Here is a 21,183-nt window from a genome sequence, read left to right on the forward strand (position 1 = left end):
CTGGAAGACAGACACGAGACATTCACCATGAAAAAGAGATGAGCTCCAGGGGAACTGCTCAGTCAGCCGCCAGCAGACTCAAGGCCCTGCTAGAACTGGTGCTTTAAAAATTAGGAAAAAGAGGAGATGAGGTTCAGGTGATCGCAAAAAGCATGCTGTACTGCACATCCATCACACAGTGTCTAGTTTGAAGCTGTGGCTTCTGGCAGTTGCATTTGGGCCACGGGGCTGTGTTGCTGAGTCCGGCCCTCCTCCAGGGCAGAGCTCCAAGTAAAGCAGAAGTCACCACATGAGCTGGCCAAGCAGGCAGTCATGACCTACACCTTTGAAACAGGTTGCAAGGAATGGGCCAGCTGAGAATTAAAAATAAAGCCCGTTTGGTTTATGTGCACTTAACTTGATGTATAATAGAAAAAAAGGAGGTAGAAAAAAATGCACCAAATTATTCTCAAACCCAGCTTAATGTGTTTGCCCTTGAACAATCAGGGTCAGTGAAAAACAGCCCCCCAGAGTCCTGGGGAGAACGTGCTGCATGCCTGTGGGGAGAGAAACCCAGCTCACCCCTGACCCTTCAGTCATCCAGGATGCTCTGAGGAGCCCCGGGCAGCTGGAAGGGAGTGCATTTCTAAAGCATGAAGTAGTTCCTGCACACAGAAGACTGGTTAGGAGAAGGAAAATCCCTGACATACATATTAGTGCTGTGTATGCCACACAAAGCTAGTAGGCAGAATTCATGTTTTAATTACTTGGGAAATAAAATCTTCCCCATAAGAGTATGTGCTGAGCAATTCTACAGCAGAAGCTCTGGCCGGCTGCTCTTTTGACAGCACTGCTCAGGGGTTACGTACTGGCTGTTGTCCAAGAGGTCTGCACTGATTGTACTCAACAGCTCAGAGAACAGGTTTGAAAAAGACCAGAAAACCATCAGAAATGGGGATGTGGGCAATCTTCATCTCTCCATTCAAGAACACTGCCCTTCCGCTGCTTGGGTTATTACAGGGCTATTGCCCCAACACTCTGGTCTTACTGAACAATTACACCTTCAAACTGGAATCAGCTGCTCAGCCGATGGGGATTTTCTCCCTGTAGTTCAGGCAGTGTCTTGCTCCCAGAGATAATTTTGTCTCCTTGGAGCTGAGCTGCTGAAAAACTGCATGCAATATTCCTACTGAAAAAGTGTACTTCGGTCCCCAACAAGTAATCAGTCCAAAAAGAAGAGAGTTCAATCTACTCCTAAGACTCAGGTTTTTTGTCATTAGCTGGCATCCATGATAAAAACCTGCTGCCCAAAATAGCCCGAACTGATCGGGAGTGTGGGGTTTTTACAGGTTTTCCTTTTGAGGGTCCTGTTCCCTTAAAGCACAGTCACTATGAGCTCAGGTAGAGCAGTGGCCAGAGTGTAGTGAGGTGAAGTGTCCCAAAGGTAGTGTTGTGCCTGGCTGAGCTCCCTGCTTTCTTCCTCTCCTTCTGGATACCTCTGGCACTCAGGTGACTCAACAGTTAGACAAGCAGGTACCTGAGCCATGACCAAGACAGAAGAGGGAACGATGGCTCCTTTCAGCAAGGCCACAGGCAATCACATCTTCCTTCTTTCAGCTCCCAAAGGTAGCTCACTGGAGAAGTAGTTTAGCATATTCCACCACTTGTAGCTTTCTATGATAAATGACAGCTTCTAGAGAGATGCGCTGTGCTAGAAAAAAAAAGGGTATTTTTGTCTTCTGCTTTGATGTGACAAACTTACCCATGTACCAGTTGGATTTTTCAGATTTATCTTTGATTCTTGCAAATGCATCACTGTTGTTTAAGGGGAAGCTGCATAAAGCACAAGTTGTAACTTCTGGTGCCCACAAATGACAGGGGTTTAAAGCTAAGAGCAAAGTGATCAGAACCAGACTGCTCATCAGTCCTTGGTCTGATATGAACTGATACTGCATAAGTGCATTTTAAACAACCTTTTGAGATATGACAGCAAAAGGCAAGGGTGTCTCTTCATCATAGTCAAAATACTTCATCAGTCTGCAACTACGTAATAGCCAGTGATCTGGAAAAGCATGCAGAGGAAAGCATTCCCTTCTGCACACTGGCCAAACCTCAGCACATCACAACAGTGCTTGTGCAGAGTCCAGCCTCTGGAGCTGCACTCGCTACCTTATCCAAGCAGTGCAAGCACTGACAGCAAAACCCAAAATGCTTCAGCAGACTCCAGCGCCTGGAAGTGCTCTGGAGTGAGGCAGCCTTGCTTGCTCCCGTGGCCAGCCTTAAATGCTTCTGCACTACAAGCAGTCCCTGGTGCTATTGCCTCCTGCCGCATGCCTCTGAAAACCTTAGTAATGGTTTGCTTTACAATTTTCTTACTAGAGCTTCAGCCACGTTTTCAGTCTCCTCCTTTAAGGCAAATGAGAATAGTTACCTCTAGCATTCACACCAGAGTGCAGTTTAAGTTTTCTTCCTTTGCTGATGCTCAATCTTCAATTTTCACCTTGTACCAGTCTTGTTAGATGGACTTTGAGCAGTGCTAAATCCCTCCTTTCCCATGATTTTACACACCCTGTTACTATATCCCTTTTCTCACAGGGAAGGGCATTAACCAGACCTGTCCTTATCTTACAATAGGACTGAGGTGGCAGCAGCAGAGCACTGCTGAACATTTGAGCTCTGGTGTCTCCCTAAGGCAGCGACTTCTCTTTTGACTGCTCACTAACAAGCAAGCCACCTGAGCAATGGGCAGTAGAATGAGAGACAATACAGGCACCTGGGTGCAACTTCACAGTTTCTTCTCCTAATATTTCACACTTCGGAATTAAACAATGTACTTACCAAACACCCATGGCATTAGTGAATGTCTGCCAGCCATGTTCCAGACACAAGCTACAAGAACAGATGCAACCTCTCCGCAGGGCAACAGAAAAGTTAATCAGCATTCTCTCCAACTTATTTGAGATTTGCAATATTTAGCTATCCTAGCAAATGTGCCACATGAAAAAGATCACCAAACTCTTCATCATACTGTACATACAGGTAAGTCACAATCCCCCTGATAATCACCATATCACCTCAGCAAGTCAGCTACTAGTGCTGATGCTTTCAAATGTGGAAAACGAAGCAAAAGAAACAAGAGCATCAGCTGCAGTCTCTCTTCGATACAGCTTCTTATCAATCATCCTATTCCAGTCTAATTATAACCCATCAAATGACAGGGGTAAACCAATAAAACCTCCAGAGTGATCTTTCCCTACTTACAGAGTACCTACAGGACCAAACCCTAATTTTTTAAGGTTATTGCTTTGGTAGCATCAGGCATCTGAAAATGTTTTCACCTTTCCCCTTATTTCACAAGTCTGTAAGGCAGCTCCTTTTGCTCTTTGGCTGCAAGTCTTTCTCCCTCTTTCCCACCTAAATTTCTTTCTAAGCTTCCCCCTCTGCTCCCCCCTCCCCAGTTTCAACTCAAGAGCTTCAGTGCAAGAACACAACTCACAGCAGACTCCTGCCCCTACAGATTCCCTCATGTATTACACATAAAGCATTACTATTGCCACTGACAGTTACAAGTCCTCCACTTCCTGCCCCAGCAGAGGCATTCAGAGCTCTCAGGAAGGTCTGCATCCCAGCCAGAGGCAACTGCAACACAGGGCAGACACAGACAGACAACTTTGTACTATGCAGGTGAGACACGAATTGATGAACAAGTCTTGTGTCTTGCTCTTCTGCATCCAAAACATAGACACATCCTAGGTGCATCACGATGTCCCTTACTGTATTCTAAATGCTGAAGTTGAAGATCTCATTCCAACACACAAATAAAACTCATTGTGACAAGGAGAACTGTTAGAAGATTCTCAGGGGTTGAACACCCTCTTTATAAAGCAATGCAAGAGCAACTTTTGCACCATAATCTGAAGCTTGATTTACTTCAATCCATATGTACATATTTTTATTCAAAAAACAGAAGAGAACACACTGTTGTGGTTTAACCCAGGCGGCAACAAAGCACCACGAGGCCGCTCCCTCGCTCCTACCCCCCTGTGGGGAGGAGAAAATATAATGAAAAGCTCCTGGATTAAGACAAGGACAGGGAGGGATCACTCACCAATTATGGTCACAGGCAAAAAAAGGCAATTTAATGTATTACCAATAAAATCAAAGTAGGATAAAGAGAAATAAAAACTAAATCTTAAAATACCTCCCCTCCACCCCTCTGTCCTTCCCGGCTCAACTCCACTCCCGATTTTCTCTCCCTCCTCCCCCCAGCAGTGCAGGGGGACAGGGAATGGGGGTTGGGGACAGTTCATCACACATTGTCTCTGCTGCTCCTTCCTCCTCAGGGGGAGGACTCCTCACTCTTCCCCTGCTCCAGCGTGGGGTCCCTCCCACAGGAGACAGTCCTCCATGACTCTCCGATGTGAGTCCTTTCTGCGGGCTGCAGTCCTTCAGTCACAGGCTGCTCCAGCACAGGCTTTCCCATGGAGTCATGGCCATCTTCAGGGGCACCCCCTGCTCCAGCATGGGGTCCTCCCCGGGCTGCAGGTGGGCATCTGCTCCCCTGCTCACCTCCATGGGCTGGGGGGGACGGAGACCGGCTGCAGAGGCATCTCCTCCTCCAGCACACCTCCTCCCCTCCTTCTTCTTCACTGACCTTGCTGTCTGCATAGGGGTTTCTCTCACCTTCCACTCCCCTCTCTGCTGCAGGTTTCCCTTCTTAAATATGTTCTCCTAGAGGCACTATGACCACCGCTTATGGGCTTGGCCTTGGACAGCAGCAGGTCTGACTTGGAGCCAGGGAAGCTTCTAGCAGCTTCTCGCAGGAGCCACCCCTGCAGCCCCTCCCCTGCTACCAAAACCCTGCCACACAAATCCAATACACACACCAGATAAAAAAGGCTTAAAATCCACTTTAATAATGCATTCCTGTAACATTCCTCAGACAAACTCAAACTTGTTAGTGGGACAATTACAGCTTGTGTTCAAACAGTTTACACTAAATGAAAAATCTTGTAGTACTTCTACACAAAAGACAGGCAAGGTTAAGATTATACAAACATTTGTTTCAGTTAGATCTTCAGCATGAGATACAGTATCTTTGTCCAATAGATTGTACTTTACTACCAGTAAAAATAAACAGCAATACAACACGTTATCAAAAAATCCATCCAAACAAGAGCCTCCCAGCCATTCAGGCTGCACATGACGGTCAACTACTTTAAAGAAACAGATGGTCCAGATAAAAAGAATAACTACAAGTTAGGAGAAAAAAAAAAAAGAAAAAAAAGAAATAAACGAACATAAAATCTCCCCCAATTCACTACATGACGGATCATTTGAAACTATATAAATTTACAGAATCATGGGAGCTGCAAAGTACCCAGATGCTGCCCTAGTTCTCCAGAGACTTCCCTGTGCTCTTAAGCAAGGTACACTACACTACAAAAATGCCAAGACATACTGCAATTTTATCTAGTTTAGTCTCAGGACTCCGGCTGCAAATAGGAAACCTGGAATGGTCAAGGCATTTGGGTCCTTGCCAGATTTTACCGTTACTGAACAACCATGGCAGCCTCCCAGAATCCATTTTTCACATTGAAATTATAGGAATGCACCACATGAAATTTTCTAAAACCTTTACCAGTCAGACTGCACTCCCCTTGTCCTAGAGTGGCTTTACCAAAACAGGCCCTAGTTAACTATTTTTAATATTTCACACCCCCCCCCCCAAGTTGAACCCTGTACGGCCTGCCAAGATTCCTTTCCTCTTTGGGGCATGTGCAGGGGGTAGCTTAATCCTGTTAGTATCTGCGACGCTTGTTAGGGCCAAAGTCACCCCCTGGATTTCCTCTGTTGAAGGCAGGTGGGTTCCCTCCCATCGCTCCGAGGCCTTCCATTGCACCACCCTGGCCAAAGCGATCTGCAGGCGGTGGTGGAGTCTTGTAATGAGGACAAATGCAGAAGAGGCAGGAAGAAAAACAAGGAACAACAAAGGGCAGTTAAAAGCCACTTGAGTTGATTCAAATTCTACCAGGATTCCACAATTCCAGCTGACCTTGCTACAAACCTTCACCCCACCAAAAATATCCCCAAAGTGCCAAAACTGGACTGACAGGACCATTGCAGGACCCAGTCTCTTTCCCCACTCACTTGTATTGAAGAATACTGGAATACAGTTTGCACCATCTCGCAGACTAGTGCGCTGCTGTGGAGCATGTGAGTAATGCAGTCTGGGAAAGGAGAAGTTCACATTTCCACCATATGCCTTCACCCAAACTGAATACAAATGAGGAGCAGTATACTGATACTACAGCACTGTCACAATCCAGGTGTACACAATACTCCAATTCCAAAATAAGTCTGCAATACTAGTCTTGTGCCCTGATTGTATCCTGTTATTTCCATTCCTTTGGATCTCCCCTTTCCCAGCTGAGTTAGTGCTATTGCACAGCCTCTTCCTTCCAGCAGGGAGAAAATGATCAAAAGATAATTCAGGTTAGAAGGTACCTCAGGATGTCTCTAGTCCAACCTCCTGCTCAAAGCAGAGTCAACTATGCAGTCAGACTAGGTTAGTCACAGCTTTATCCAGTTGGGTCTTGTAAACATCCAAGGGTGAAGACTGTACAACCTCTCTGGGCAACCTCCTCCACTGCTAGAATGTCCTCAGGGTGGACATGGTACTTCCTTTGGGGAAGGTACTGGAGGCAACCATTGCCTCTTCCTTCCCCCCAGACAGGGGCTAAGTGACTACATAGAGCAGAGCTGCTTTACACCAGGCTCCTGGGTTCCATTTATTCTTTGTCCACAGGTTTACAGCATTGATACATATATACACAATGTAATGTGATACATATATGCACGTCATAATTGGTATTAGTACTGTAGATGACTCCATGATATTGCCTGGTTCTACAGAACACAGACCCAAACTTCAGTAAAATTGTCAATGGGGAGGTCCCAGGGACTCTCAATGCTCACTTCGCTGGCAGTGCAGGGGAGGCACTAGCAGTAACACAACGCTGCTACCTTTTTCCCTTCCCTACACATGAAAAATTCTGAGTAATCATCAACTTTTCCTGTAGGACAGGGAAGAACACTGCAACCACTCCAAGCAGCTGGAGCAAACATGCAAAGTAACTGCTCCCTACATGAATAAAAAGCTGGAATACATGGGCCCAGTAACTCTTAAAACAAAGCACGTGGCCAGGATAAATAGTTTCCAAAAAGACTATACTTATTTCTGGCCATTAGAGAAACAGCTTATTGCTTTTTGGTCTAAATGGTATCATTTCATCATATTGATCTGAACTCAGCTCCCCTTTCCATTCCTCTCCATCTTCTTCATCCCTTAATTTCCTCATCTAGTACGTATTCTCTTAACCTCAGCTTCTCCACTGTCCCTACCACTCAGGTAAAAAGCTTATAGCCAAATAAAACTGTTCTTTATGACAAAAAGATGTCTGTGCTGTAGCAGTCACATTAGATCAAGAAGTCTAAGTAGGAAGATTTGCAGGAAAATTGTTTATTAGACCAATTGATATAAACTGCAAAAGGAAGATGAACTTTCAGGACAAACTTGACTATGACTGCTGCTGTTTCTGCTGCTGACTGGAAGTGCTGACACTGTGAGAGGATCGATCCTCTGTACAACAGAGAGGAATGACAGATGCCACAGAAGCCATGGTCTACTGTAAAGCTCTGCAGTAAAGTTTAAAACTAAATTAAATGTAAAAATTTTAAAAAGGCAAATAAATAAGCATAACATCCACTGATTCTTTGCTCTTTACCTCCCAAGCAAATTAGCCAAACTCATTTTAGCATACTCACTATTACCATACTCATTTTAGCCTATTAGCATAGGAGATAATTGTTTTTAAAACTGGTGATGGACAGAACATTCCTGAAAGCTTGGCTTTATGTCTGCAAGAATCTACTATCAAAACACTCTCATTCAACAAAGTGCTTCCCATTACACCATTTAAAAAATAACCATATATTATTGCCAAGATCTTTCTAACAAACATTTTAACACTAGCTATCTTGGAAGTAAAGGAAGTAGTTATCAGACTTGGCTCAATCTCCTGAAAATTATCAACTATCATCAAGGCAAGATTAACTTCTAAAGATTTCAGCAGGAGTTAAGCAACAGGTCTAGGTAGACAAACAAGCTTCAAGTTTAGCAGCATAGTGCATAACAATGGAAACAACATAATCTGCATTTAAAACGTGCACAAAAAGCACATGGAGATACATTACCATTCCCATGGCTCCATCAGGTATCATAGCTCCAGGACCAGTTGCAGGAGGTGCAGCAGCTGGGACATTAGTACCACCCATAGCTCCTCTATTGTTCATGCCAATGGTACCTGGAAAAGAAAACTGAAGACTAGTCCTGGCAGACACAGTGACTGGGGTCTACTCATCAGCCCAGAGCCACAAAACACTCCCTGCAGTGTTATATTCAGGGACAGAGCCTTAGTCTATTAACTATCTTTGCACTATTAGGTCAAGACAAACTGATCTTGCATTCCAGTATTATTGGAAAATACAGCAGGCTCTAAGACTCACCACCTTCATTAACCACTAAGCCCCCATCGCCTTTTCACTTGCTCTTGTATGTGTGGCCTGAAAATCTAAATCACGTAGTCACAATATGGAAATACAGTAATCAAGACTGTTTCCTGGGCTCAAGGTCTAGCACTACATGTCGTACTAGTTTCTGTATCAGTACAAACTTCTGAAACACTATGGATCTGACAGCAACTTCAACCAAGTCTTTTGCTTACTGAACTGAGTCTTTCACAAACGTACAGTACTGCCTCATACCCAAATTTTGTTATGCTTCCTGTCACATAAACGCTTCCTGTCACCGAACTGGGAGAAGATTACTATGACTGAGTTTCTAAATAAGAAGCCAATAAAATAAGCCTACTCAAAAAATGTACAGATTTTGTAAAAGAGGAAAGGAGCATGCATAGGAACAAAGATGGCCACAGAATATTCTTACCTCCCATGCCCATCTGTCCCATTCGCATGTCTGGTGGCTCCCTCTGGAAAAAGAGACACTCATTTCAAATGACAAAAATTCAGGCTTTTAAAAAATTTAATTATACAAATTCAATGAGTTCTAGGGTTTTACTACTGAAAACTGTGTAGAAAAGTCATTCCCGGGGTAAATTTCATAAGATCTGAGCTACCTTCACATGATAACTGCTGAACAAACAGGTCTTATTTAAAATATCTCCTTCCGAAAGACTGTTTTTCACAATCATGGTAAAACAACCAGCAGCAAAGCTGCACGTGCAGATTTTACTGAACAGCAGCATAAAGAGATATCCTATATCTGGATGGAAAGATCTACTGAGCAGCAGTAACACATTAGATAGCATTAGTTTTGTTACTTCCTCAGCATTGCTAAGAAACCTTTCCTGTTGAAAGGAATGCAAGCTTACATGAAGACACAGCACTGGGTCACTTGCATTAAAATAACAGTTAGTGAGTTCAATTTCTCTTTTATTAACTGAGCATAGGGGACACACCACAGATCATCTCACTGCAAAGCTAGGACCACCTCCTCACTTCAGTGAGGGTACTACTTTTTCCACAGTGGGAACTGAAGAACAAATTTCACTTCATCTGTAGTCTCAGTACCACTATTTATCATATGAAGGCACTATTACCACCTCGATATCACTACAGCTGCCTCCACAACAGAAAGTTGCTGGGACTGGAAATGAATTGTAAGACAGTTCTTTATAGAACTAGAGATACTGCTATTAAAAGGCAGGTTACTACAGATTTTACATTACAAGAAAATACTTGACCAACTGACTTTTAAGTACAAGCAATTACCATGCCTGCAGCAGTGCCTCAAGTTTTGATCATTTCATCTAAGCATGACTAAGACAGACTGCAGGCTAGAGATATAGCTGGACATATGACCATAATGGGGTTCTGCAGCAATACTTCAGGACAGTACATCTTTGTTACTGTTAGAATAAAATTAATTAGCATATATTCTTCTGAACAGCAAGACAGCTAGTGAGGGTCACAGGGTCCTACTGTCCCACTGTGAACAGCAGTGGGACAGTAATTGGGTATTTGTATTTTCTAGACTAAACTGTTTTAAGATTGGAGGCAGTCAATAATTTAGGGCAGAATGCACTAAAGGTGTAGAGTCCCTCAACCAAGAAGTTAAGCATTCCCAGAAAGCCTCGTGCTGTGGAAAAGCAAAAATCTAATGTCAGTGTCCAGATGTAACGGGAAGGTAGAAGCACTCATACCGCATCAGCAAAATTTCCTTTAAAGCCTTCCTGCTGGCGTCTCATCATCTCTTCCTGCTGCCTTCTCATTTCCTCCTCACGGCGCCTGCGTTCTTCCTCTTGCCTGCAAAAAAGGCCCAAGGATGCTCAGCACAACATACACCAATCGTTTGCATCACCGTGTTGCAGTGCTGCCTAATGGGTCTTGTTTGGAAACCTACAACTTTAAGAACATTACTTTGCTGAGGCTGTAAAACATTAGGTACCTCCTCATGATGAAAACAGAAACACATATGCACACTAAGACATTTCCCAACACTGTCAATTTTAAGGAGTTCATTATAAAAGCCAACATGAGCGCACCCATGTGTGTGTCTCCTGAGGAGCAGCTGAGGGAACTGGGTTTGTTTAGTCTGGAGAAAAGGAGGCTGAGGGGAAACCTTATCGCTCTCTACAACTACCTGAAAGAAGGTTGTAGCGAGATGGGTGTCAGTCTCTTTTCCCAAGTAGCAAGCGATAGGACGAGAGGAAACAACCTCAAGTTGCGCCAGGTTTAGATTGGGTATTACAAAAAAATTCTTCACTGAAAGGGCTATCAAGCATCGGAACAGGCTGCCCAGGGAAGTGGTTGAGTCACCATCCCTGGAGGTATTTAAAAGACATGTAGCTGTGGCACTTAGGGACATGGTTTAGCGGTGGACTTTGCAGTGCTAGGTTAATGGTTGGACTTGATGATCTTAAAGGTCCTTTCCAACCTAAATGATTCTATGTACACAGCAGCTCGCAAACACATGCTGACTACATGCAATACAATGCATACAAGCCAGACAGTTCTCAAGCCTCTTCTATTACAAAAGTAGTCTGGACATCTTCCTGGAGCTTCTCAAAATGAACCTGAGACAAGCAAGAGCTGGAACGGAGAGACAAATCTCTGAGACTAAGTTACCCTCAAACGAAAAGACAGATGCTAGAATGGGGTTTCACAACCTGCAGCACTGAAGCCAGACTGAATCACTGCACATATTCTGATTTTTCTATCTGCCTTGGTCAAGGAGCTAAACTGAGACACAGAACTGTAAAAAACCAAATACTAATCAGCGGAAGAAACTCCTAACTCTTCCATCTTAAACCAACTGTACACTCTCCCTATGAAAAAAAGGCCCAAAATAACAGCCACACTTTAGGTAGTAATTAGTCACACTGAACAATGAGGTGCACTGAAGAAGCGTTTCGCTCCATAATATTATGAATTTACAGCATTTCATAACCTGTCCCCTTACCTGAGTTCCAACTGTTTACGTTTTTGTACTTCTTGGTTATGCAATTCCTCCATTCTCCTCAGCTCTTCCTGGCGTCTCATTAAATCTGTAAAAGATGACAGTAAAAACGCAATCAAACTCATCTCCCATGCCACCTCTTCTCAATTCCTGAACTAGAACCATAACACACAAGACAATAAGGTAACAGAGCCTCCAGCAATACAGTAACATCTCTCCATTCATTTGCTGCTACCATGCTTGGTTACAAGTCGAGCAGCTACACCATGGCTCACCTTCAGTGGGCTCTAGCCAGTCTACTGAGCTACCCACTCCTGGATGTTGCAAGGTCACGTTCTAATACTGTATTTATCTTTAATTGGTACCTTGCCGCATGAGCATAACTTGGTGCTCATGGCGAGCTGCTTCCATTTCCATTTCCAGCTTCTCTCGAGCTTCCTTGATGTTGCGGTCTACTTGTTCTTGCTGCTGCTTCTCCATTTCTATTAGAGCCTTCCAACGCATGGCATATTCATACTCAAAGCTGCCAGGCTGTGCAAATCGAGGAGGCTGCTCACGTTCCCTGTCAAACAAAGAAGAGCTACTAAATGCTTCAACAGAGCAAGTCCTCCAAGAAAAATACATTTGCGTGTTAAATGCAATGGCAGATCCTTTTAACAGAAATGCATTTCTTAGTGCAACAAATAAGGAACCACTTTGTCTTCTACTTCCTCACAAATAGCTATGCCTGAGATACCAGTTTGCTCCTCAGGAATCATCTTATTGAAAGGAGAAACTTAGGCAGAATCCTCCTGCAGGATTAATTATACATGGAAACTGTGTCTGTCCTCCTCCATAACAAGCAATGACACTACTTTCGTAAGACACCAAAAGATTCTGGTAAAGACATTTAGAAAACTCTTGAAAGAAACAGCCTTTGCTCCTGCTGCACATCTTATGGACAAATCCACTCCAGAAACAAACACTGCCCAAACGTGTGTGTTTATTTCACTAATCTCTGCAGTTCCTGCACCTGGAGCACATGACTGTTCCTAATGCAGCCTCCCAGCTCCTGAAGCTCTCATCTTCCTTACTTGAAAAATTCATGAGCTCACATGGTTTACAAATTCCCACTGCTCAGATCACATGATACCTACTTACACTGGGAAGCCTTCAAAGACCATGGCCTTATACCTGGATAGCTCTACAATCTCCTAATGCTAATCACATCATTCCTTAAATTTTCACTGTGGGTTCAAATCTGTTTCCTCTACAGACTTTCCATAATACTTGGAGCAAGTAACTTAAGTCTTTGCTTCAGGTTCTCATCTGAGAAAGGGGATCTCATATTATGTCAAACTGACACAATTTTTTATTCCAACAACTGAAATGGACTTATGAAGAACATGTGGAGGGTGCCAGTCTAATCCAGCAGTGTGGATCCAAAACCACTGCTTTCTTTCAGCTAACCATGGCAAGATAACAGTGTATGCAATTCTCTTTCCAGAGTTGGGTCACGTTTACAGAAAAAAGGAGGACCTTTAGCAGCACTTATGAGCCACCCTCCTAAGACTGAGGCACTAGTCAATGTCCTAGTCCCCAGGTAGTCTCATCTCCTGTCACATGGCAGGCACATACTTGTGATATTGCTGATTTTTGATGACTAGTTTCTCTGGTAGTCCCTCTTCATCATCATACTGATCCATGGGCTCCACAGTAACAGGCCGAGGGAATCTGTAAAGAAAAGACGAGGTGCTTTCAAGAAAATTCAAGAATGAGCTTGCAGTGTAGGAAAGCATGTGTACTGTGTCTGGACTTATAAAATACTGCTTTTAGCACTGCTCAAAGAAATTCAGAGCAGCTGGGGATCTCAACCAAAGTGAAACCAGAAATCACTTTGAACACTTTTTTTCTTTCTAGAAAAGGAGCTGAACTGTTAATCAAAATCCTGGTTGAATCCAAACGAAAATTGTACTGAAAGAAGAATGCTCACAGTTACTGGTTCAAATTAACAGCTTAACTGAAACCTGACATCCTCCAGTAGGATCTACTGAAACCTGACATCCTCCAGTAGGATCTACTCAGCATGAAGTCTTGTAGTCCCTAGAATGTGGTTTTTCTCCCTTTCCTCCCTTGCTACATGGCCAACCATGGGCTGCACAAATCCTTGCGTGCCTTTTCATAGCTGCCTAAAACAAAGAGTAACTACGCTGATTCTCACTGGAGGTTGCTGGCTGTACCATTCAGTCATTCTCCTGGTGAGATGACCACGTGCCATTATTGCCAAGAAGCAGTGCTCTGTAAGTGCCTGTTAGGCCCTCTGTGAATTTCCCCCCCAAGAAATCCACTGGTGCACTTCACAACACAGACACTACACGTATGTACTTCTGTCCTCCTGGTTTCTGTGTGCAGAAGAAAGTATTTAACAGAAGTGTCCCCAGCCTCTCAATTAGCTCCTCACCACAGCACTGACACCGCTCATCCTCACCACAAAGCAGCACCGCAGCTTCTCGTTAGCTCCTCAACCCCATTTGCCAGAGCTGGGGAAATGGAAGAGAAACGATCATGCTATGCCAAGTGGCAAGCGGTGCCCAGACACCAGCAGGAAGGCAGGATATGAGAGGCTAAAATCTCTCTCCTCAGCTGAAGATCCACAATGTAGCTTTTCACTTCAAGGTGACATATTCCATTATTAATGGTCGTACTTTCCAATGTGAACCAATTCCAACCAGTTTATCTAGCTGTTACTGTCATGAACTAGGACAAACTAGAACAAACGTAACCAAAACCAAACCATAACTAGAAATAAGCAACATACCAGTTTGCTGTCCTGGATATCAGAATCTAATACACTGATAGCTACAAAAGGATTGAATGCTACCCTCAGGTGCTCTCAGTTATACACTGGTAGTGATTAGTTTTGCATGATCACTTTAAAAAATTTGGTTTTATGGTTCTTTCAGGATATAGACTTCTGAATCAGCAAAAGCTCCCTAACAGCAATCCTCCTGCAAAGCACTACACACTATGCTGGTTATCCCCAAAGTCTCAGGGGAAAAAAAAAAAGGTATTAAAAAGACCACAAAACACCTGCTTTTTGAAACTGAACATGCTTGCGTACAGCTGTGCCATATGCAGGTCTCCAAGAAAGAGAGAAGTGAGAAGCTCAAAGCTTATAAAATGACTTTAGAAATTAGCAATATAGCCCCAATTTCAGGAAGTATTCTATTCACAAACTCTAGGTGCATACATACAAAACATCCAGTAATTTTTATTTCCAAGAGCTCAAAACAGCTCCCTCTTAATAGAGCAACAATCCATGCTCTGTGGAACACATCTAGAATTAGTCATTTACTTGAGCTAGTTCACATATGCAAGAACACGTTTTGTTGCCTTATGATATTCAAGCACAAGGAAAACAGTTTATTATGGTGAAAACTCCAAACAATCCAATCTATCTGACCAGTTTCTCTGACAGATCCCGTGCCCACAGTGGTGGATCAGCATTCCACCCCAGCAGTGCATGCTGCTGAGTAGAATCCCATCCAAAGACTCGCCTTTGAAGCAACCCAGAGCGCACAATTAACACACTTGAGCTTTGTTTCCAACAGATGATATGGATGGTCTCCAAAATAGCTCCTGTTTCTTAAAGGCTGCTTTATTTGCCCTAAGAAGGCTTTATCAAGAAAGAGCTTATTGGGAAGTTTTATGCACTTACCCCAGTAGCAGCTTCCCAGAAGAAAGTTTTCAGACCTGAGTTTCAGCACAGACTCACTCTTGTTGGAACAAAGCTAAGTAAAGTTCTCCCCAGGCAAATCACCTACCACCTCCTGCCCCGTATCTCATCTGTCCCACTCTGGTGTTAAGAAACATTGCTCACAAGCCAATGCCACCCATCAACCTGCATACATGTCAGTATAGCACTTCTCATCCTCCACACTTACGTAGTTAGCAGGAAAGACCCATCACTACATCTATCCAGGGCTTTCCTAGCAGCAGGCTTCCCTGAGAACTCCACAATGCCTTTCCCAGAGGATCGTCCTCTGTCATCCACAATAACCACAGCCCTTTCCACCTGGCCAAACACTGAGAAGGCTTCCTCCAGGAGCTCATTGGACACAAACTGAGGCAGGTTCCTGACTGTCAGCGATGCGCTGTGGCATGCAAAACGCACTCTTAGCTGCTTCCCACGTAGAGGCATGTTGTCTAGTTCCACCTTTGCAATCTCTGCGAGAGTGCGAGTTTCCTGAAGATAAAAAAAGTTATCATTAAAACTCTCAATGCAGTACAGAATCAGCCAGTCACAGTCACAACAGAGTCATGAGCCTATTTCCACTGAACGAGTACTTCACAAAGAGGAATAATCCTCCCCTAGCATGGTAAAAAGTGTCCTAACGAACAGTAGCTATTCTCTATTATCAATGACTCTAGCCGAATAGGCATGTACAGAGTTTGGGAGGGAAAAAAAAAAAGTACGAGACATAAGCTTAATCCAACAGCCAGTACAAACTAAGCAAACAATTAAATGATCATTATCTATCAGACATAATTATATTAAGGCTACAAAACATGCCTCTCTTTTTTTATTTTAAATAAATACATTAAAAAAAGACCAAGATTCAACCATTAACGAAGTCTGATAATGGTAAAAGGAAATGCCGATTGTGTAAGAATCCATGAAAGACATCCTACGCTAGTTTCACACCCTTCCACTCATTTAAGTTGCTACCAAGCAGCTACTCTACAACAAAGCACCCCAGACTTTGGTGTGGGAACCTCATGCTCCATCCACTCACCTTGAGGCTTTCAGAAAGGTAGTATATGAGCCAATAAAGTCTGAGAACCATTACTCTATGTTGATAGCTACCTCCTAGCTTCACGCTTCAACATGATCATCTAGAGATCCCCTACCTCAAGAGCATTAATCATGCCAGTAATACTGCAATACAACCTATGTTAATAGAAATTCCATGTTCACACCCTTCCAAAAAATGGAAGTCCATCTTGTCTATAATAGCATTATGTTCACGTTTTCTTTCTACCAGCTGACTTCAAAATAACTTTATCTCCTAAATCTTGCCACAAACTGCCTGAATTCACATTGCTTCTCATAACAAGCTCTAGACAAACCACTTGTAGAAGCTGATCCCATATTCCAGGTTACTAAAATCAACTGCAGGCTTATTAGCAAGATACCTGAACATCTACTACTTTCAATTAGCAATACTCCTCCAATGTCAGTCATTGCCACAAGAACACCCCAAAGGTAGCAAGTCACTCACCAGCCTGATAAAGCCAAAGCCTTTGTCCTTGTGTATGAAGACTTCACCTGCCTTGCCATACTTCTCAAATAACTTTCTCATCTCTTCCTCTGTAATATCTGGGGGCAGATTCCCCACAAACAGACGGCTTCTTTGGGTGAAGGTCTTTTCACCAGGTTTCCGGAAATTCTTCAGGTCAATAGTCAGGCCTTCATCTGAGGGGAATAAGGTACACAGCTGCTCTACAGTTGGGGGGATAAATTCTATTAGGTTTCATCACAGTGAACATAAGAGACATAGGACAACATTGGTAACACCACCCATTCACTTCAGTCTCAAACCTCTCCAACCATCTCTACAGCAACAACAGGATTTTATTTCAGAATGGGCCCCTATTCTTTTTAAAGAAAACACACGCTTGGACCTTAGCGCTCATTAACATGAGTCTAGAACTGAAGAAAAGAAGAACACGGTAGCTTGAAATAACATGAGAGATTTCACTCAGTTTTAGAGATCTGGCCAAGATGACTGGCCCACTACAAAATCAACTGTAGTCACAATACAGGATTTTGCTATTACAACCTGAACTATTACAGAAAAGCCACAGCTTGGCCAGCAACCGGATTTTTACTCAAAAAAAACCCCAACAACCCCAGATGTCTAGAAGAATATGCAAACAAGAGGATATTTTGCCCAGACAGATAACATTTGAGATAGCTGTTATTCTACAAGACAGGATTTGGGTTCTCAAGTCTTGCATTCCAAGCTGGAGAGAAGGCTGGAATGGTGAAAATAGTGGAAAAAAAAACAAAAACAAACCACCCCAAAAACCAGCCATATAGGTGAGACCTCAGAAAAATTACAAAGTTCATTACAAAAACCTATACTCAGTAAGTAATGCTATACCTAACACTTAAGAAACAGGACAAATTGCAGGAACATTCTCAAATCCCCACATGCATATACAATCTTTAACTCTTAATTCAGCAAAAGTCCAGCACAATTCTGGAAGCTCTACTATATGCCAGACAAAAGAGTGGCTTCATCATAGCTTTACTCTCCTGTGTCCCATTTACTTAAACATATACGGAACTTGCCCACACAGGAGAGCAAACCATAGAAAGCGATTCCTTTGCTTTGCAGAGGACACACCTCATGGCCACACATATGAAATAAACTATGAACAGGAGTGGCTTGATTCAGGCTACAAAGCATGGCACTAACCAGGAAAGGCTATCCATGCAAAGACAATGCATACAAGACATGCAAGGACAACTCTTTTATAAGAATAAGCATACCTTCATACCTAACACTAAAAAAAGTAAGACTGATGGTATATCTATAGAAGAGTAATGAGAGTAAGTTATCTACTTCACACAGCAAGGGTACTTAAGTGTTTTGTCTTGTGAACTTCTTCACACCACTATCAGAAATATTTGGGGATCAATGCAAGGCCTGTGAATACACTAGGAGGGACTTACAGCAGAGTTATACCACTATCACTGTTCTGCCTTAAGTAGATCCACTCAAAGGAATCTGAGATACAGTCACTCACTATAAGCTGATCCCTGTGAGAATACCACAATACAGTTGTTGTTTTGTATTGTTTCCAACCTAACTGGAAATGGACTGGTCTGCCACCCTTGTCTATTCTCTTCTATGAGCTGATAAGGAGCCTGTTTAACAGGGCCACCTAATAAGAATACAAAGTTATTTTTCTACTAGCCCAGTATCTCTGCATGTGTGCGTATATAGTTAAACCTGCAACTTTGACAGAAAAACTACAGAACAATCACGCAAACTGCACATGTGGCTTCTATACACTTTTGTTTTGAACAAAGTGTCCAAACTTAAAAAAAAAAAACAAAAAACCCCCCCCAATATAACTAAAGCACTTCTCCGAAAATGCTAATGGCAATGCCTTGCCACCATACTTCTAAACTATCAAGTTAGATCAATTAAGGCCCTAGAAACCATTAATGCATATTGTCTCAGCTCATAAGCACCCCTTCTGTATCCCAAGTAACAGAGCTACAGTCCACACCGATTAGGAACAAACCCAGAAACGCACTACATTAGAGTAACAGCCATCATCAATGTCAGCTGGTACTTGAAAGCTGAAATATTATTAAGTAAAGCTGGGCATCTCCTGGTCCCTCCCATGTAAAAATTTAGTCTTAACAGATGACTGCAGATTGCTGTAACAACGTTCTTACTACAACTGTATCCTTACAGATAGCAAATTTATTTTACTAGTACTTAAGAAAACCTATGTTGAGAAGCCAGCCATCTGTTATGGCTGGGAAAAAAAGGACACAGAGCCAAGGGAAAACAGGCCATCTCGTACTTGCAACGTTTACAGAAACATTGTTAAAGATTCAGAGATTTCCGAACTCTTTAAAAGTGAGCTTTACTTGAGACAAAGAATGTACCTCTACGTCACTACCCAGTTTCGGGAACACGAGAAAGTTACTAACAAATCCCAGCCAAGTGTACAGGAGCCGCATGCATCTTTGAGCAGATTGAGCAAAAAAACCCAAAAAACAACCCAGCTGCAATTCAAACCACCGTCTCCAACAATGGAAAAACCTGATTACTGCAGGCAAACCTCGAACACAAGTCGCGGTTTGCTTAAGGACTTGAGTTTTTATTATTTTAAACTGAAAGAGCGGGTTCAGTTTGTTTCCACCACGACCTGTTGCACCCGTACGGGCTGGCAGCTAACCGGGACCCGAAGTTACCCTCTGCAGCGAGGGCCGACGCTCAAAGCCTACCCAAAGCGGGGCCGGGCGGTCCCCCGCGGCGGGCCCGGGACTCACTCTGGCTGTTGGCCTGCTGCCCGTTGGCGGGGATGGACGGCGGCGGATGCTGCTGGTGCTGGTGCTGTTTCCGCGGAGTGTGGTTCTGCTTCTCCATGTTGAAGCTCTTGTTACCCTGCATCTTCCCCACCTAGACGCAGACACGCCCGGTCGGCCACGGCCCGGAGCTCGACCCCGGCTCCAGCCCGCGGCCCCCAGCCCCCGGCCCCGCCTCACGGGGGCCCGCCCGCCCGCCAAAGCGGCCGCGTGCGGCGGTGGGGCGGAGCGCGCAGGCCGCGGCGGGCCCCGGCAGGGCCCTAGCTGCGGTGACTGGCCGGGAGCGCCCGCCCCGCGGCGGAGCGGAGCCGAGCCGCCGTCCTGCCACCGCCACGGCCTCACCTGGTAGCGGACACCGGCGCCGAAACGGATCGCGGCCTTCCTCACCCCGCAGCAGCCCGGAGAGGAGCGCGCGCGCGCGGCCGGAACTCGCGCAGCCTAACCAGGCACCTACCACCCGCACTCCCATTGGCCTCCCGGGCTCCAGCGCCGCGCCGCCACTGGTCATGCTCGCCGCCACTCACATCGCGGCCGCGGCGGGGCGGGACTAGCCGCCCCAGCAGCCCTCCGCGCGCAGCCCATTGGCTGCGCGGCGGCGGCAGCAGTCCCCCGCGCGCGCTGCCCATCATCGCCGCGGGCATAACGCTTGGGTGAGAGGCGAGCGAGGGACAAAGGAGCCTAACGAGCCGCCGGAGCGTAGCGCGCAGGCGCACTGACGGGGGGGGGACGACACACACGCAGGCGCGGCGGGGGACGCTCCCTTTAAAGAGACAGCGGCGGGTGCTGAGCGCGTGCTGCGCCGCGCGCTCAGCCCGCTCTTCTCGGGCGCTTCCCCACCCCATCTTCTTCAACCCCCCCCCCCCGCGTGCCCGGGCCCAGTGGCGGGAGCGGCGTGAGGCGCGGCCTCTCCGCCCCTGCTCTGCTCGTTCGTTACGGCCAGTAAGTACTGGGGCCCGGGCAGAGCGGGGAGAGCCGGCGCGTCGCCTGGGTCTCTTCAGGGTGTCGCGGGCGGGCGCCAGCCCCGTGCCCGCTCCCTTCCCGGTCCAGCCGCGGGCGCTTTCTTACCTGGTCCTCCGGACCCCGTTCCCGCCGCCCCGCCAGCCCTCGCCGTCGGGCCGATGCTGCCCCGCTGCGGGAGGGCAGCCGGCTCGGCAAGGAGGAACCCGGCCTGCGGGAGCGGGGGGGGTCCTGCCGTGCCCTGCCCCCGGCGGCTGCGGAGTGCCGGGAAGGGTCCGCCCGCGCGCCCCGTCTTGGGGTCTCGGGCGCGGCGGGAGCGTGGTCGTTACCTGCCTCCGGCGGGCTTGATCTCACCGCCTTTCAATAAAGCCTCACGTTTCCCTCCGTGTCCCGTCGCACGTCACCGGGACGGCTGCCGCGCGCCCCTGGCCAGCCTCCTCCCCGGCCGCGGGAGCCCCGTGGTGGCTCACAGCCCTCCCGGAGCGGGGAGCAGCCGGCGGTGCGGCCGGTTCTCCGCAACTCCGCCGTCCCCTCCTGAGGCCGTAAACCTGCCTTTCCGTCCCCGGAGCGCGGGAGGTCGCCCCGGCGTACCCGCCCGGCCACAGCGCTGCGC

At 45.6% G+C, this 21,183-nt stretch overlaps 1 protein-coding gene across 9 annotated transcripts; it reads right to left on the reverse strand.

Moving 5' to 3' along the window:
• Nucleotides 1-4,871: 4,871 nt before the first annotated feature.
• On the reverse strand, nt 4,872-21,177 carry NONO (non-POU domain containing octamer binding). 9 transcript variants are annotated; one of them, XM_052813126.1, is made up of 11 exons: nt 20,900-21,177; nt 19,533-19,707; nt 16,780-17,000; nt 15,442-15,743; nt 13,136-13,231; nt 11,884-12,080; nt 11,522-11,606; nt 10,263-10,365; nt 8,987-9,029; nt 8,236-8,345; nt 4,872-5,918 (listed from the first exon to the last, which is right to left on the reverse strand). In XM_052813126.1, the coding sequence occupies exons 2-11, from the start codon at nt 19,696-19,698 to the stop codon at nt 5,781-5,783; spliced, it is 1,461 nt and encodes a 486-aa protein (XP_052669086.1). In that variant the 5' UTR covers nt 19,699-19,707; nt 20,900-21,177; the 3' UTR covers nt 4,872-5,780. The 9 variants fall into 9 exon arrangements, with proteins under 9 accessions (XP_052669086.1, XP_052669091.1, XP_052669089.1 ...); XM_052813131.1 differs by having other exon boundaries at nt 19,578-19,707; nt 20,900-21,175; XM_052813129.1 differs by having other exon boundaries at nt 16,780-16,973; nt 20,900-21,174.
• Between the last annotated feature and the right edge of the window lie 6 nt (nt 21,178-21,183).

The sequence above is a fragment of the Harpia harpyja genome, chromosome 18 (assembly GCF_026419915.1).
Source record: "Harpia harpyja isolate bHarHar1 chromosome 18, bHarHar1 primary haplotype, whole genome shotgun sequence".
NCBI classification, from domain to species: domain Eukaryota; kingdom Metazoa; phylum Chordata; class Aves; order Accipitriformes; family Accipitridae; genus Harpia; species Harpia harpyja.

Excerpts from the sequence above, each read along its gene's own strand:
- NONO (XM_052813126.1), bottom strand. The coding sequence starts at position 19,698 with ATGCAGGGTAACAAGAGCTTCAACATGGAGAAGCAGAACCACACTCCG. Across the intron at positions 17,001-19,532 it reads ACCGCCCGGCCCCGCTTTGG|AGCAGCTGTGTACCTTATTC; the intron begins GTAGGCTTTGAG and ends CCCCAACTGTAG. Across the intron at positions 10,366-11,521 it reads CGTAAACAGTTGGAACTCAG|GCAAGAGGAAGAACGCAGGC; the intron begins GTAAGGGGACAG and ends CCTTTTTTGCAG.